Below are 18,747 nucleotides of genomic sequence, written 5' to 3' on the forward strand. Positions count from 1 at the left end.
AGCAAATTGAAGTAAAAAAAATTCTAGCCTTTATATATTTTTGTGTATGACTGGTGAAGAAGCTGGATGATACACAAGCAAATCAGTAAAATATATGTAATATATTTGAACAAAAACTACAGGGAATGATTACATTTTTAAAAAATGGTCCAATAAAAAGTATGTCATGCATTGCTTCCAAAAAAAGTAATAAGAACTAAGGAGTAATAAAACCCAAAATATGTAAATTTTGTTATAAAAAAGAGAGGGAAAAAAAGTGCTCTAAAGGATACAACTGCAAGTGTGTTTGGGGGGGTTAAATAGATGACCATATTAATGTTTTTGGTTGGATCATTTAACACAACTGTTTGCATTCTCACTGTTTGAATGTCCACTTTGTATGCTTTGATACTGTGACTTGAGCAACTATCTCTAAGATGATAATGTGTAATCTATTAACTGGTGATTTCTGTTTTTTTTTTTTTTTTTGGTAGTTCTGTATTACTTGTACCCTTTCACCGCTTTTTTTTTCTCTTTCTCCTTTTAAATAAAATTTAAAAAAAAGAAAAGATTTACTTTTCTTGGCCATTTTGACAATGGGAAAGAAACAGAAGTCACAGGGTGCATTTCTGGTGAATAAGGTGGGTGGGAACACACCACAGTGTTTTTAGGAGTCTGTCTTTGTATTAGATGGCACTTAGCAGAATTCATTGTATTATCATATCTCACAAAGATATCCTAAAAGAAGACTTCCAGAACTGCTTCTGAAAATGGCAAGAGCAAAGGGTAAATGTGTTCAAAGGAAGAGAATTATTTAAGAGAGATTAGCAGCAATGTGATTTTTCTGGTTATTTTTTTAAATGTAAACATTCACTGTATGTTTCAATTATATCTTGTGTGTTTTGTGAGGTAATCATAAGTGCTGTGAAATAAATTACTGGAAAATGGAAGGGGGCATGAATAGTGTAAAAGACAAGGGGGGGACACATCCTTGATAATACAAATTCTGAGCAAAAGGCAGAGGGAGGAGAAAATGCAGCATAATAGGATAAGAGGTCATCTTAAGGAGCAAAATGGGCAGGATGACATTGCACATGGCTTTCAGGCCCCTATAAAGGCTTTGATATCACTGCACATGCCATAGGAAGCCATTATAAATTCAAGCCCCCCAAAAAACTGAGCTGATTCTTAAGGAAGCTGATTAAACTTTGTTGTGTATAGATTGAGGTGAGCCAAAGGCAGAAACAGCAACACTAGTAAGAGGACTAATGGAAGAATCCAGTTGCAGGTGACAACTGTGAGAAACAAGAGCAGTGAATACTGTGAGATGAGATCATAGGATAGTTTTACTTTGAATTTGGAAATAGCAGGAGTTACTGATGAATCAAATAGTATGTGTGTGAAAGAGGGGTTCCAAGGACGACTCCAAGATTTATGGCCTGCACAACAATAGTAATAGATGGGAGAATCAGTTTTGTTGGGGAAATAGCAAGAATCCAATCCTGATGATGGTAAGTTAGAGACACCTCTTGGAGATTTAGATATAAGCATCTGGAAATCAGGAGAGGGCAATCTGGAGGCCTAAATGGCAATGCCTAATCCTGAGACTCCTAAGACTGGATGAAATTACTAGGGAGGTAAGGTGGAGAAAGGAAGGCTCTTGGGGAAAGGGGAAGGGAAATGGCTCAGGAAAGGAGCACGAGATGAGTATAAAATAAGTATGCAGCAAATTCAGGAGAGGAGCATACCATTAATCAGGTAAAAAAGTGCTCCACAGAGGAGAGAACAGTAATTAGATCATGTGCTCCAAAGGAACAAAATTTGACCTCTTCACTCAGTAAAGCAAAGGCCAATAGAGCTTTGAAAAGAATGGTTTTAACGGGACAGTGGAGGCAGAAGAATGGCATAATAGCTCAAATGAGAATGATAAAAACAATGGATACATTAACAACTAATCATGTATAAGTAATGTAAACATATAACATACATGATTTAAAAGACATGTAAAATAGAAATAGCAAAAAAAAAACTCAAGCTAAACTTTCCATAAATAGAAATACTTTTTTTGTGAATGAGAAAATAAAAATATTCTTTCATGTTAGCAAGTAAGATGATTTGACATTTGTGCAAATATAGCATCTCCTTGTATCTTTTATTGCAACTTTAAACTACCTTTTTTCAACAGATAAAGTGACATTAAGTCTAGGAAGAACTGAATATCTAAAGAAAGAAAGGTTATGCCATACATATTTATAACATAGTCACATATATACATTTATATTCATAGACAATACCAAAATAAAAGACAATTTAATGTCTTTGAGTATTCCTATATGCTAGCATTATAGAAAGTCATGACTCCTGCCCACATGCATGGTTATTTAAAACTAAAAATTTGAATTCTACAAAATGTGTTAAAAGCTTTAAAAAGCCTTATATTGTATGAGAATGGTACCAAAAATTTATTTCCATGCATGAATAAAGAGTTGATGAAGCAAACTATTTTTGCCTTCGTGAACTATTAATATATAAGCATTATAGTACTTCCAAAATTACAGTCTCTTGAGAAGTAAAGACTACATGCCATTAGAGGACATTATGGAGAGTTTCTCAGCGATAGTATTTAGGAAGAAAAACTGAAAATGTTGTGAATTACTTGCCTCCCGAATATCCCTTTGATATTTAGTGTTCATTTCTTCTGTTTTAATGAGATCCTTCCTTGCTGTCTCTGCTTCCTGTTCCACTTCTCCCACTCGGGAAGAAAGGGCAGCTAGGCGTTCTTTCATTTGGGCCATTTCATAGTTTTGCTTTTCAAGTAGCTCTTGTAGTTCCACTATTTGACTAGTATCGTCAGTTGAGTCTATGGATCCATTGGACAAGCGCTGCGGGGCAAGACAAAAAAAATGAGTTTTTATTATCCTCACTTTAAAATTTACAAACAAATTAATCTGATATAATTTTCAGAATGAGAAATAAGAGCTTTGGAAAAGAACTAGATTGACAGAAAATCTGTTTCTGAGAACATTATTGACATTAAAATAGGAAAGTATTGGTTATCTTCAAACAAATTTAACACATTGATATGAATTAAAAGTTTATATATATACACACAATTAATATGTATATTATGTATATATACATGGAAATGCATACACGCATATAAAACATTTAACACAATATAAATTTTTTTTTATTCTTAACATTAAATAAATGAGTTATTATTTTCAATTACACAAATATAATGTATAATATTTTTAATTACTATGTAGGGACACATAAACTGTCTAATGTTTTCATTTTTACTCTAAATCCTTTGGTAATTTTAAAGTTTTACTTTAAACTTTGAGAAAAGGAATATACGTTTTTTTTTTTTTTTTTTTTTTTTTTTTTTTTTTTTTTGTACTGGGGATCAAACTCATGACCTTGCGCTTTCCAGGAAGGCACTTATATTGCAGAGCTAAATCCCTGGCCCCACATGCAATTATTTTTAAAAGAAGGTCATTACTATGGTGATTTTGACTTGGCTAGAAGAGCCACAGCATAGAAAACTCTCAATTTCTTTGTTGCTGGTACTATAAACATGTACTTGTACAATCTACAGGAAGAAAGCTTAAGGCAGTTAAATATTTTTGAGACTAATATCTACACACTTGAAAAGACAGAATGGAAATTAGGGGAAATATCTTCTGTCCCCTGGGCTAATTTTTTAAATATATAAGGAAATCAAACAACTCAAAAGTAAGAAAGCAGGGGCTGGGGATTTAGCTCAGCGGCATAAGCACCTGCCTTGCAAGCAGGCAGTCCTGAGTTCGATCCCTGGTACCAATAAAAACGAAAAAGACCAAAAAAAAAAAAAAAAAAAAGTAAGAAAGCAACCAGATTAAGACATAGACAAATGACCCATTTCTCAAAAATAATATACAAATGACCAGCAGATATAAAAAATATTCAATATCAGATCATCAAGGAAATGGAAATTAAAGCCTCTGTGATCTATCACCTCATACCTGTTAGAATAGTGACAGGTGAAAGGTAACAAATGTCGGCAAGGACAATTAGTATTGGGAAAACAGGAATGATTTCACACTATGGATATGAATGTTAATAATTTAGTCATTATTGAAATCAGCGTGGAGTTTCCTTAAAAAAATCAAAAATCTAGAAACTCAACTAACCTATAATCCAGCAATCTCATTTCTACAAGCAAATAATTAAAATCAGTGTGTCAAAAAGACATCTGCATTTCCACATTTACTGCATCATTATTCACAATAGCCAATGTAAGGACTCAACCTAAGTGTTCATTAACCGATAAATAAAGAAAATGTGGTGTGTACACAGAGAGAGTAGTATTCAGCCTTAAAGAATACCCTTGTATTTTCAACAACAAAAAATGAACATGGAGGATAATGTGCATTGTGAACCAATAGGTAGGTAGGAGTGTAATGGCTAATGACGTGTACAGCCTGCTGAGTAACCGTTAACAATGCATTGCATATTACGAAATTTTTAACAGAGTAGAAGTATGATGCTATTACCACAGAAAATGATAAGCATGTGAAGTTATGGGTTTGTTAGCTTGAAAATAAATACAATGATGCTCAGTGGCATGAACATCTTCCTGGCAAGCATGAGGTCATGAGTTCAATCCCCAGATCCCCAAAAAACAAATACAATGATTACTTGCTAATGAAATGTGTTTAAAAAAAAAAGAAAAGAGAAAATAAAAGGAGACTTCCTAACCTAGCTGTATTGGAGAAGTTTTGTGATAAGAACAGCACAGCCATTGAGGAGAAAGAGACTATGAAGAGCACAATCATGCAGAAATAAGGAAGTATAGAGCAAAGGGAAGGAAAGGATAGCTAGTCTGGCCACATTTGAATGTCACAAATTTGTTTCAACATTATAGATACATTAGAAAAAACCATGAGCATTATTTAATTTTGTGTTCCTTTATGTGCATTTTGTAGCTGAGAGGCACTGGCTAACTGCAGAAACTCACACAGAGTGGGTCCAGGTCAAGCAGGAGTACACAAGATGCACAAGTGCACATTCAACAACTGACCACACTTTCCAGAAGGTGCTGTTAATTTATTCATCCACATCCATGTTACCCTTTCTCCCTAATCTCAGGTGCCCTTTCGCCACTTCTCAATACATGAAAGCCTTTAGCCCTTCTGACATCTGCATTTTCAAACAAACATATCATTTCACAGTACAAAAGCCATATCTTGGTACTAACAAAATTTTTAACTACATAACACATCTTGTGAAACTGTATGAGTAATTTTATTAGTTTTGTCCTTTTCATATGACAATAAAGTTTTAAGTGTTGTGTGTAAACTTCACTTCTTCCCTTAGTTCTATGAATTTCGTTTTGCTTTGTTTTTACATTGATAAACTAGTATGTCTTCTGGTATACTATATGATTCCTAAAATTACATGTGGAATCTAAAAGAGGTGACCTCAAAGATTAGAGAAGAATAATGACTGTCATTTCTTCATGTATTATGCATGCATGTAGGTCTCCATGTAGTTATTTATTTTTGGAGTGAGGCTGGGAGGAAGAGTGCAAAACTGACTACAGGGAAAAAAAGGAGAAAGAGCAGAAAAGCAGAAAAGACAAACAAACAAGCAAATAAACAAATATTTAAAATGCAGAGAAAAGAAAAGCAGACAAGTGGCAAAAAATCATTAAAAGTCCAATAACCTAATACAACCAGAGCACGGACAAATGACTGGACAAATTAAAAAACTGAAAGGACAGAAAAGATGAAACCAACTCAAATTCCCTTTTTCAGCTGTCTAGAGGAACCTATTTTTCTTAAAGATGGTACAATTTCTATTAAATATGAATTGCTTATAAGTTTTGAACTAAAATATTGGAAATTATGACAAGATCTCTGCAAAATCACACTGAGTCTTAAAAATGGGGCAACTCTTCCCAGTTGCTGTCTGATGGTTAAACACTGACTCTACTCAGTCAGGGGCACGGATTGCTGTTACTGAGCTCATCTGAGACACGTGTGCTGCTCTGATTCCTCAGCAAGCAGAAATGCCAGCAGCAAGAGAAAAAAAGAGTATGGAGGGAAGGATTAGCTCTGTCAATGCAATTTGTACCTCCAGAGACGAATTGGTAATAAACAGGATTCCCTAGTGAATAGCATTTACGCATGACACTAAAAAAGTTATACAAAACACTTCTGAAAAAATATGAGATCTCTTTCATTTTTCAAGTAAATAAATGAAATTTGATGTGATGTCAAAACAATGAAAAATAACACATTACTGATATGTATAATAAAATACTGTGAATCCAAAACATTATGCTGAGAGTAGGATCCAGATACATAAAAAATACAGTCTGTGTGATTTCATAATATGAAATTCAGGAAGAGACAATTCTACCATACAGTGCCAGGGAAACCAATAGGTAATTGTCTGGGTCTGGAGAGGGGATAGGGCTGACTGAAAAGGGGCACAAAGATAATTCTAATGGTGATTGCAAGGTTATATGTTTTGATTGAGGTGGTATATCAGATCGTGTGCTCAAAGTTATATGTAAATTACATTAATAAAGTTGCTTTAAAAGCTATAAAAGTCATTAAAATGCAGTTTTGTTCTGAAAAAAATATTTTTAGAACTAAAAATATTCATTTTGAATTGTGGGACTCTAAAGAATTTGGGAGAGACTGAGATGTATGCAGTCACATAAAGATGACCTGAAATACTATGTAGAATTTTGGATTTCCAGTTTAATTCATGTACACTTTATCCTACTGACTCTAAATACATCAGTCAACAAACTAAAATTGTGCATATCTGTGTTAGAAGCAAATTCATAAATATATAACAAGCATTCATATCTATAAATATATGTGTATATGAATATATGTATTCATATATGATGTGAATATGTATAAATACATATGGATATCCATAATATATGTTACATACTTATTTGACAAATTTTCTTTAGTGAAACTGAATATTGTTAATTTCTAACTAGAAAAAAATGATTACTGCAATTTTGTGCACCTGAGGTCCATTAAATTCTTGATCAACAAGTATATTTTTTAATGGGCTCAAGGTGAGAGAAATTTAACTAAATATAAACAGTAATCAGACAACTCAAATAAAACATTTTTAAAGTGTTAATATGTTTAATTTCTTAAGTAACAGACACACACTGCATAGTCTCTGAGCTACTTGGAAACAAGACTATGCTGGAAATATTATCTATTTTTTTCTCTACTGGGTTATGAAGCATTTTTTTTTCAGTGCTGCTGATCAGATTCTGGGTCTTGCAAATGTTAGACAACCATTCTACCATGGAAATTCCACCAAAGCCCTAAAATCTATGTATTCCTTTACCTATTCAAATCATCTTATACATATTTTAAAGAGATTTTATTATATACTTTTATAACTTCAGAGTAGAATGGTCACATTAAAACTGTGATTTGTATTTTACAAAAAGATTGTCTTGCTGTTTTTTTCCAAATTGTTGTTACTTTGAGGTAAACTGTGACACTTTAACTTAACTCATAAATGTCTAAATTTCAGGTCAAGTAAATGTTTATTTGAATCAATTTTATTGAGACATATTTACATCTCATAAACTTTACCATGTTAACTTTTATTAATACAGGTTTGAAGTACATAATGATTACATTCATCATGGGGAGTTGTATTTACCTAACACATCCTAAAACCTTAATATTGTTTAGTAGTGCACGCAAACAACATGCTTAGAGTTTGTCTGGTTGTTAACACAATCTAATCCAGAAACATTTGTATCATCCTAAAAAGAAACCATGTAACACTAGTATACCACAGAGACCTCCACTGGTTCTTTAGGCAAATACTAAACTACTTTTTGTCACTACAGGTTACTGATTCTGGACCTTTCACACAAAGCAAATCACAGAATACATGCTGGTTTCATTCCCTGAGCATAATGTTTTGAATTTTATTCATGTTGTAACATGACCACAGTACTCTTTATGTTCATGTGGAACAGCATTCAATCATATAAGTGCTATTCATATATTAACCAGCTGCAAATTATTAGTATATTTATAGTTTTGGGGACCTGTGAATGATGCTGCTATGGTCAACTGTAAATATCTTTGTGCAGGAAAGTTTCCTTTGCTAGATTTCTAGTAGAATTGCTGGATCAGTTTCAGACACTGAGGAATTGTTTCCTAAGTGGTTGTCCATTTATATCCCCACAATGAGGCATGACAATCTCAATTTCTTTACCTTCTCCAAAACATATTCTTTCTTTTATAACAGCAAACCTAGATGTTATGAAGTGGGATTTTCCTATAGTGTGGATTTGCTTTCCCTAATGACTAATGAGGTTGAGAATTCTCTATGTAGTTATTATCCGTTTGTTTATTTTCTTTGTGTAGATATCCACACACATTATTTGGGCATTTGTTAATTATACTTTTTATAGTTCAGACATATTAACTTTCAGTATACATTTTGGATGCAAGCTATTGGTCACAAATGCAAAAATAATGTATTATCTTTTTACTCTTTTGATGGTGTTGTTTCTAAAAAAATTTCACCAGCACTCAACCATAAAAAACTCAAGTTTTTTGGTGTATAAATATACATTCATAACAAATAAAATTAATTATCAAATGCAATAAAGCCTCATGTTATGATTTAATACATATTTTGATTAATTCAGCAATATTTTTGAACAACTATTTTGTAACATATGGAAAGTATTTACTTTATGATTTTTTGAAAATGAGGTAATATGTTCCTAAGATCAAAAAAATTTTATGGAGCACAAAAGTGGCACACAAATAAATAAAAATTATATACTACAATAAAATGATATGAAGTTTTGTTTTGCTTCATACTTAAGTAGTTGGAAAGGAGAGAGAAATTGTGATACTCTTTCAGTTAGTTCACAAAGGATAGCTAAGTATATTTCAAATCAATTAAGAGAAATGTCATGGGTTGTGTCTAGGTGTTTCCCTAAAGCTTAAGCAGTTTTAGGTGGGGCTTTTCAGTGGTGACAGGATCTAGGTGGCTGATGGTGAGATGAAGGATGTGTGATTACTAAATTAGATCACTGAATGGTCTGGCATAGTTCTGGGTGTGGATAATGAAAACTGTGTAGATGAACGAGTTTTTTCCATATGAACCACCCAACATATTTATTTCATGATGTAATATGAGGCATAGATATTTTTTACATTCTGAAAATTGTTAACACTGATCATGAGAACACTGAACTGAAATTTTTCTTGTTCTATTAAAATATAAAAATACAGTAAAATGGAGCTGAGGGAGTTAGAGTTGGAATTCAGTGGCTGAGTGCCTTGTTAGTAAACATGAAGCTCTGAGCAATCCCTAAACCACAAAACTAAAATGTTTGGGTATAGTGAAACTAATGATATTCCAGTTTAAGCATTATGAGAATATTAGAACTTCAACATAACACAGTTTCATTATATTAAAAAATTGCTTTTAGATTTGGTGGATATTGAAAGTGTTATAATTTCTGTGAAAATAATAAATATAATTTATATTTACTAACAAAGAACTATTGATCATATTAATTTATATAACTCACAAGGGTCTATCAAATCCATAGTTTAGTTAAGCACATATCAGAAATTTACTGCATCATGCTGTCTACCAAATTTAAGTGAAAAGTAAAAAGATAAAGTTATTAATGGAAAAGTAATTAGACATTCTCTAGTCTAGAAGGTCAATATATTTAGTATCCATTCTGTGATCATTTTATTTTCCCATATTTCATAAATGATTGAAAAGGTCACACATTTTCATTTGAAATATTTTAAAAATTGATACTAGAATAAAGAATACCAACTCCTAAATGTATTATTGAATCTTTTGTTATGTGTATTTCATGAATCATTTTACTACCTTAAATTTCCATTTATGTTATATAGTTGTTTAGATGAGATAATTAAATTAGGTGTAGCAATTACATATCTAGGTAATTATAGATCTGTAGTTCACCATGTTAACAATGAAATTACTGATAAAGATTGTCACAATCACATGTCCAGAACCTACACTTACAAAAGGTCTAGAATGAGGCACATCTAATATTATCTCATTCAACATGCTCAGGGATTCCAATAACAGTCTTGGTTGAGAATAATTGATATGTAGTACATGATATTACTCTTTGTATATGTTTAAAGTTTGCAGGACTTGTACAAAATTGTACAGAATGTGAGGAGTCAATGCAGAATTAAAAATAACATTTGTGTTATCCATGCTGCAAACTCTTAATTCAAAGAGAAGATACAGTTATTCATAGGGCAAGATTTGAAATCAGTGGTCAGTTCTGATTTTTTGAATAAAACAATAGTAAGAAATCAATTAAAAAAAAAAACAATAAAGCTTGATCTCCCGAAGTCACCATTTTGAAACTCTTGCTTCCACATAGTTTAATACTTTATAGTCCTCAAAAATGCGTGGTCACCTGCTTTCCTTGCTATTGTCCTTGGTTTTCTGTGTCCTCTTTTTGTTACTTACAGGCAGGAGCTTTCATATAGAAAGCATTTAACCTAGTCTTAGCATGCAGTAGAGGCTAAGGAAATTGTACAGTTTTGATGAAAGATTTAATCAAGAGATAAATGAAAAATTGAATGAACAAGACAGAAAAAAAAGAGAAGGACAAAAGAAGGGAGGAGAAATAAAAATTCCCTAGAATATTAGAACCAGAATTTCCTGGGCTGAAATCTTTGTCTTTTATTTATTAGTGTGGCCTCAGGTAAGATATATTTTGTGCTTTTAATTTCCTTTTCTCTATTCAGTAGTTTATTACATGGATTAAGTAACCATTTATAATTAATAAATACATTTTAATAGGTGTAACGCAAATTGAGAATTTAAAGTATTTCAGCAAATTAGAGTAACTGTTATGAACTCAAACACATGAAATAAATGTATTTGCTGGTCCATATAGGAAAAAAAAGTTCATTACATAACACCTAAACAATCTGCCTAGTTTGAAGCAATGAGGTAACGTGTGTATAGAGATGATTTAACTTAACTTCCCTTCATTTAGTGGGAGAAAGTCATCAATAAAAGTCTTTCAAATGTTTTTTTTTTTTTGTTTGTTAAGCTCTAAGATAAAGAAGTACAGGGCAGGGATTTATCTCAGCTGCACAGCGCTGGCATGTCAATCGTGAGGTTGTGAGCTGGATTCAAAAAAATCACAAAGTAGTCCATTTAGATATGGAAATATAAGCCACATAGGCATTCATACCCTGGAGGGATAATATTTAATAAAACTTTCATAAAAAGTGTCTCGTACATTATCTTGCTATTAAGGAGAAGGGGTTTATTTGGTATAATTACCAGGAAGCCTCAAGAGAGATAGGAAAATTAAGAATTCTCTCCTTTCAATTTGTGAGGGCCAATGTTATTTTCTGATTCTCTAAGACAATCTATTAAATCACAAGGAGCCCCAAGAGTTCACAAGGAAAATTTTCCACTAGGAAACAGAAGTTACAGAGACCTTAGTCTAGCAGCCCCGAATAGTGATGTTGGTGAGTGCAGTCTACTTAGAGAATGAGAATATCTTACACCAAACCACTCTGACAGACATTGTTGCTGTTCATGCTGCACAATCAGGGCACGAGCGCTTTAAAATAGTTTTACCTGCTCTGATTGTTAGTGGGTTATTGCAATGTTGTATGGACGGCATTTGACAGAATGCCTCTCTGCACTTTTAAAAATGATACTTTGAGGACTTGGAAGATGAAAAAAGTAGTTTTAAAAATGGTTGCTTACTTGTTCTGAATCACATTTTTCAGTGTTCTTCATGAATTGCTTCCAGAAGTCCTGGTCTCATCCATCTGCTTAAGAATCCAGGCTTCTTGAATAATTCAAGCAGAGTTTGAGTGGCCACAAGAGAATTCTACTAGATTTATGTTATTTTGGCACCTTGGGCTCCCTTATACTTTAGTTAAATAGTGAAAAGAGACCTCAATTTATTTGCATCTCTATCAGGACAAAAAAATTATATATGGCCAAGATTAATGGTAGATACAGGAATTATAAAGATGAATCAAGCAACAGAAAGTTTATTTTCTATATTTTAAATTTTTATATCTACTACAGAAATGTACATATGTTTAAAATATAAACAATATCCTTTGAAAAAAGAATATAATTTACTACCAGGATACCTGTCAATGAAATAAATTATTTTTAAGAGATGAGTACATCTTATTCTGATAAAAACAATTTTTAAAAGAAGAAAAGTCCAAACATGATGAAAACTGTCTACCAGTTAGTAACATTACCATTGGTGCTTAGATTTTTAGAAACTTTATATGGCATGTAAGAAGTTTGAGTTTATAAAGTCAAGTACAATATTCTAATCCATACCATTCAACACTGTGTTAAAGTATTAACCGGGGTATAAGAAAAAATAAATAAAATAGAAAAGGAAATGCAGAGAAAATAAAACCTCCTTATTAGCTTAATTACTTAGAAAAGTCCAAGAATAACAATGTATAACATAATCCCAGCACTCTGGGAGGCTGAGGTAGAAGGATTGCAAGTTTGAGCTCAACACAGGCATCTTAGTGAGCTAACAAGATTCTATTTGAAATAAAAAATAAAACAAGGTTTTGGATGTAACTCAGTACAAAGATCTTGGGTTCATCACCTGCCACATGAACAAAGTCTAAGAGCATAAGAATTTCTTATAACTAATAAATTAGCAAGTATGATGTATGAATATCAATATTAAAGTTAATGCCATCATTATGTGCCAGTATTAATTTTTTAGTAAAATATGAAAAAAGTACAATAAACACAATAGTAACAAAGTATATCTGCCATTACATTAATCTAATGATCTGAAAGGTCCTTATAGGAACAATTTTATTGAGGTATACAAATCAAGACAGAAATAAATAGAGACATCAGCCATGTACACAAATGGTTAAATAGTATGTCACAGGGGTGAGTATCATTCTTAAAATCCTTAAAATAATCTCTTCTAATCAAAGTCTCAGTACAGTTTAAAATGGCATTTGAGAAACTGATATTATAATGAATCTAAGAATCATTATAAAGCTTACAAGAGCTAAAACAATATCATATTCACTTATTTATCAATTGGACATATATTTATTTAAATGCTTATTATGTTTCAGGAACTATTTTGGGCATCTATATCTAATCAGAAATAAAATGAAGGCCTTAACTCTCTTGGATAATATTGTTTATCTGGCTTGAAAGCAATAACAGCAGACATTATAAATAAACCATATGCTATGTTAGATTATGTTACTGCTGGAATGCTTTGACATTTGAATAAAGACTTAATGAAAGTGGGGAAGTTAGCCATTCAGACATCTAAGAGGACATTCAAGTTGTAAGTCTATAGGAAGTCAGTATGTTTGGGGTGGAGAGGGAGATAAACCCAGGAGATAAGGAAAGCCAACTAATAAAGCCAATTGTAATGGGAAGCAGTTAGTAACACATATTGTTCATTGCTATTGTGATTACTATATCTTTTTCATATTTTACTAATAAATTAATGGCATATGAAGATACTAGTAATTTTTAAATATTAATTTGGCATCCGCTAGTTCTAAGAATTTTTTACACTCTTGGACTTTCTTTTGGGGTCCAGGGCTGAACCCAGGGTCTTTGCATTGGGTTAAATAACATTTCTATGCCGGTGGCTAACAATGTGTGTCTCTAGTTTAGATTTTAAAGTTAAACATGCTTACCGATTTACAATAAAGATCTTTTTGATAACTGACATATACGGTTGTATGTTTTAAAACGTAAGTCTGATTCATGCTGTCTTGAAATGAACTGCCACATCACCTGTGGCAATTCATTTCAAAACATGTTCAAGAACCCATGATAAAAGCATGATAGACCTTGTAACAGGTGTTTGCAATTCATGTGAGAAGCCATAGAGGATGAGAATAGAGTAGTGAGTTGAAATAGTGAGAAATGCTCAGATTCTAGGTATATTTTAAAGGTAAAATAAATAGAATTTTTTTATACTTTGACATCTGGTGAGAGATAAGGAGAACGCAATGTTGTTCTACACTCTAGCTTGAGAAATTGAAAGGTTTCATTTCTATCACTGAAGATAGAAGACAGATCAATATTTGGGGGATACATAAGTGAAATTTTAATTATGTAATGACATTTAGACAGACAATTGGAGATATTCAACAGACAAATTAGTAAACATATTTAGCTTTAAAATCTAAACTAGAGGCACACATCTGTTAGCCACTGGCATAGGAATGTTATGTAAAGCTACTAGACTGATTGAAATGACTGGAAAGGCTTAAAGAGAGAAGAGGATAGAGCCCTGAGACTTTTCAACATTGAGTCAGGAAGAAGCTGATAATCCTAGGAAGGAGGCGGCCAAGGCCAAAGGTAAGGCAAGAGAAAAACAGTGTGGTTTCCTTGAAGGCTGTGATGAGGCAAGGGCATTATGGAGGACTGAGTGGTCAAGTAATCACCCCCAAGGGCTGAGAATAAGCTACCGTATTTATCAGTACACATTCAGTGATGACTGTCATAGTAGTTTCTGTGCAGTGCTGTGGCGAAGACTGTTTTGAAGTAGCTTATCAGAAAAATGGAAAGAAAGCAATTGGAGACAACCCTTAAAGAAAATCTTGCAAAGAGGAGTATAAAAAAAAGAGAATAGATCAATATTGATAGTTGATATGGAGCTAAGATACACTTTTTTCTTTTTTCTAAGTTGGAATTACTTTGTACATGAATAGAGCAGATAAACAAAACACTGATGACAAAAGAAAGTATAGTAAGACATACGTTTAGTCACATGATAGCTTAAAACATTCGAATAGTATTCAAAAAGTTTTTTTTTTTTTTTTTTTTTTTTTTTACATTTACTTTTTGGCAAAATTTTAAAGCCTCAAGCATGGTAGAATATGCTCTTTCATCTTCTAAGATAAATGGACAGGTTAATATTGTGTTTAAAGCAAGTACTCACATTAAAAAGCCATGAAATCTGGTAGTTTATATGCTGCCTTTTTATACCCTCAGGTCATTTTTAATCTTTGCACAGTTGTTACCTATTTACCTCAGCTCCTTATGCTCACAAAGATCTGTGATTTTGAGCCAGTTATCTTTACTCACAAACATCTCGGGGATCAAGTGAAATAGCCTACAGAAGAAAACTTTTCATAATTTGTACAGGTATTTATCCTGATTACTTATTCTGACCTTATTGACTTATTAGCCTCTTTGTTAGTGAAATTTCCAGAGAGATTTGAAAAATGTTTTGCCAAGAAGGTATGCTTGTAGAACATTTGCCTTGGTGTGGGCCTTTGACCTGGTGATAAACAGCATTGCTAAAGGCTTGAGTGTTGTATTCTCCACTCAAAGCTTGAAAATATTAAAAATTATTCTAGGGATGAACCATGGAGCAACCTAACTTCATTTCTTTTGAGTATTTTCCTAGCTTGTCAATTGCCTCTAATTCCTTTCAGGTTCATAGAGGGCTAAATCTGAATGTTCTCTTTCCAAGGAGATAGATTCATAAGCCCATCCTTCTTTGGGATTTCATTGCTTGAATATTCAATTGGAGAAGAACTTAGAAATACACATTTTGCTATTGTGTCTTATTAGGAAATTAAGTGGAATATCTGGGGCCTTTGAAAGAAGAAGATTTTCTATTAGTTCTATCCAGATTTTTGTGAATAATATCAATTATAATTGTCTCTGATAGAGGGAATCAACAATGCATTAGCATAAGGCTAAATTTTTAGAAGAATCATTGTTGACTGTCACGTACTGCATGTCATGTAATGCATACACAAAGCTTATGTGGGATATGAAAAATGAATTTCATAGAAGTTCAGAGTACAAAAGCCATTTGAGAAGCTGGAGGTGAGAAGAGAAAGAAGGGAGGTGGGAAGAAATTGTTCAAGTAGTGTAATGCTAAGTTGGATAGAATAAATTCTGGTATATTACTGCACAGTAGGATGACTACAGTTAACAACCAAATATATTTCAACATAGCTAGAAGAGAGAATTTTAAATGCTTTCATCATTAAGAAATGAGAAATGCCTGAGGTGATAGGTATGTTAATTATCCTGATTTGATCATTACTTTGTTTACATGCCTAAGAATTATGTTGTATCTCATAAATCTATGAAATTATCATGTGACGGTAAGAAAAATTTAAGAAGGGGAGAATTCAGCTGTATTCACTCATAGTAGTTAAGTTCAAAGTAGAAATGATAAGTAAATAGGCCTGAGAAAGGAGAAGAGCTTGGGAAGTTCCTCAGACGCTATGCCAAAGATGTGCTTCAGTGTCTCACGTGGTGTAGGTCACTGAAAATCAGCGGCCACCTCCACTCTTAGCTCTGCAAAAAGCTAAAATAATCCTCAGTCAATAATACATTAAAATATAAAAATCTATAGCAAGAGTTAAGTATAGCTATTTTATAAACATTTTATTTCAATTTTGCATACACATGGTGCAAATATATGCAAATATTTGACATATTTATTGCTATTTTCTTTCCTTTTTTTTTTAATGATACTAGGGATTGAGTCCAGGACTTTCACACTGAGTTATAACCTTGGTCCTTTTTATTTTATTTTATTTTATTTTATTTTATTTTATTTTAATTTTATTTTTTTGACAAAGGATCATACCAAGTTAGGAATTTAGACTTCAACTTGGAATCTATCTGTCTCAGCCTCCCAGTGCTGGGAATACAGGCATACACCACCACATCTAGCTTAAATTATACTGCTCACAGTGAGGGGTAGACAGGTGAGTTCATATATTTATGAGGCATGGGGTAGAGGGGCAAAGAGAGATTCACATACCATATGTCTAAATATCTAATAATTATAAATCAAGCTAAAAACTGTCAAGTATAATATATTCTATTGTCATTCATGAAATGACAATAGTTCATTATTGACTTTTAGACCACATTCTTATTAACAATTGTAATCCATAATCCTCAACCATCCTGCAGTTCCACCACAGAAATTAATCATCCAGCTACAAAATCTGCACTGTAGACAGCTCCAGTCCCTTTTCAACCTTCAGCTCCCGCAGGGCAATCTTCTGCTTTGCCTCTCCAGCAGGGCTTTCACTCCAGCCAGGGCTTTCAAACTTTCCAAAACCCCAGCAATCAGGATCGTCCTGGTCACACCTTAGAACCAGAAGTGAGTGGTTCTAAACTATAAGCTGGCCATGCTTGTTCTTAGGGAGAAGCACATAAACACTTTAACTGGCTCTCATCTTTGTAGTCAGAAAGTCTGAACTTCAGTTACTTGGATGGGAGGAAAGCGTTGGAACTATAACTCACGGGGGTTCAGTTCCCTTAAACCAGTGAGCTCCTTATCATAAAGACAGGGCAAGGAGAAACAGAGCAAAGTTAAATTCTGAGCATGAAGCATGTGCCTCTCTTGGCCTGGTATGGAGAAAACAAAACACATCCAAAGTCACTTCTTTGGAGAGCCTGCTCAGAGTTTAAAAGAGAAAGCTAGGAGAATTGTGGGGATCAAATGAAAGGAATTCTTTTTTAAAGCATAATCTAAACAGAATAAAACAGTGCTCGAAATAACTAACTGTAAAATAAATAACTCTAGAAAACAAATGTAATCATGAAAGAATAAAACCAACAATAACTTATTCTTTGGCGAGAAGGGACATGAGGGCGTAATATCATCTAAACGTGAGATAATCTGGTCCCAATTCATTTCAACTCACAATCACCATCTGCAAGATTAATAAAACAGAAACCTGATGTGTAAAAATTAACAAGCATATATAAGTGTTTTGCAAATAACTTTATAAAAAGAACCCACTTTACATGCTTCCTTGCTTAAAACACTCCATGCTCTTCCATTTGACACAAAATGAAATTGAATTCATTACCAGATCTATAAAACGTAAACCATCTGATTCCCACGCAATGTTTAACTGCTCTGCTACCCTTTAGACTCAAACAACACTGTCATTCTTTCTTTTCTAGAATATGGGAAAGAAACGCTTTCCTACCCTCAAAACATTTTTACTTGGTGTTTCTTTGCTTCAAAAACTCTAAATGTTTCTATGTGGTTGACTTCTTCTTTTTTGATTAAACTCTAATACTATTTTTACATATAATTCATTATTATTATAATGTTATTTTGGGGTGTTTATTTTTCAATGTAGTCTTACTGAATTTATTATAGAGGCTAACTCTCCTGAATTTCTAGCACTGTCTAGCATTCTGTTTATCTGTGTCAGTCAATATTTGCAACTGGAAAAGAAAACTGGAAGCACAGAAGATACCATTTATGAACATTAGAATCTTTGAGAGCAATACACTTATTTAAAGCATCTGCAAATTAGCACCTCTCTAGAGAGCAACAGGAAAAATGTTACTGAGTCCAAGTTCTGATCAAGAAAAAACTTGGTATTCTGTTGTTATCATTTTCTTCCAGAATAGTTGAGTAAATTTAAGATCATACAAAGACATTTAACTTTACTTCAGTTAAGCTTAATTCTATTTTTCTTTTGTTTCAAAGTGTTGGTAACAATTGTGGGACTTTTTCATTAGTAATAAGGTCTATTTAAGAGTGTTTTTTTCTGAGACTATTTTTGTCAACAGAGTTCTCCAGTCATTGACATAAAAACTCCCTGTTGGCTACTTCCCCTGAATATGTGATTTACTGCCCCAAACAAAGATTGATCCTAGTTATTAGAAGTACAAATGACTTCCTCATAGTTCCAT

General features: G+C 32.9%; 1 protein-coding gene across 11 annotated transcripts in view; it reads right to left on the bottom strand.

Moving 5' to 3' along the window:
• Window positions 1-18,747, bottom strand: part of Ppfia2 (PTPRF interacting protein alpha 2) — a 435,633-nt gene that overhangs the window by 103,784 nt on the left and 313,102 nt on the right. For all 11 annotated transcript variants that reach the window (XM_063255205.1, XM_063255210.1, XM_063255209.1 and 8 more), the window contains one exon: window positions 2,640-2,861. In XM_063255205.1, the coding sequence (XP_063111275.1) occupies window positions 2,640-2,861 (222 nt within the window). The remainder of the gene's footprint in view (window positions 1-2,639; window positions 2,862-18,747) is intronic.

Source organism: Cavia porcellus, unplaced genomic scaffold (genome assembly GCF_034190915.1).
Source record: "Cavia porcellus strain 051 isolate PalLab524CR breed Dunkin Hartley unplaced genomic scaffold, mCavPor4.1 scaffold_8, whole genome shotgun sequence".
NCBI classification, from domain to species: Eukaryota; Metazoa; Chordata; class Mammalia; order Rodentia; family Caviidae; genus Cavia; species Cavia porcellus.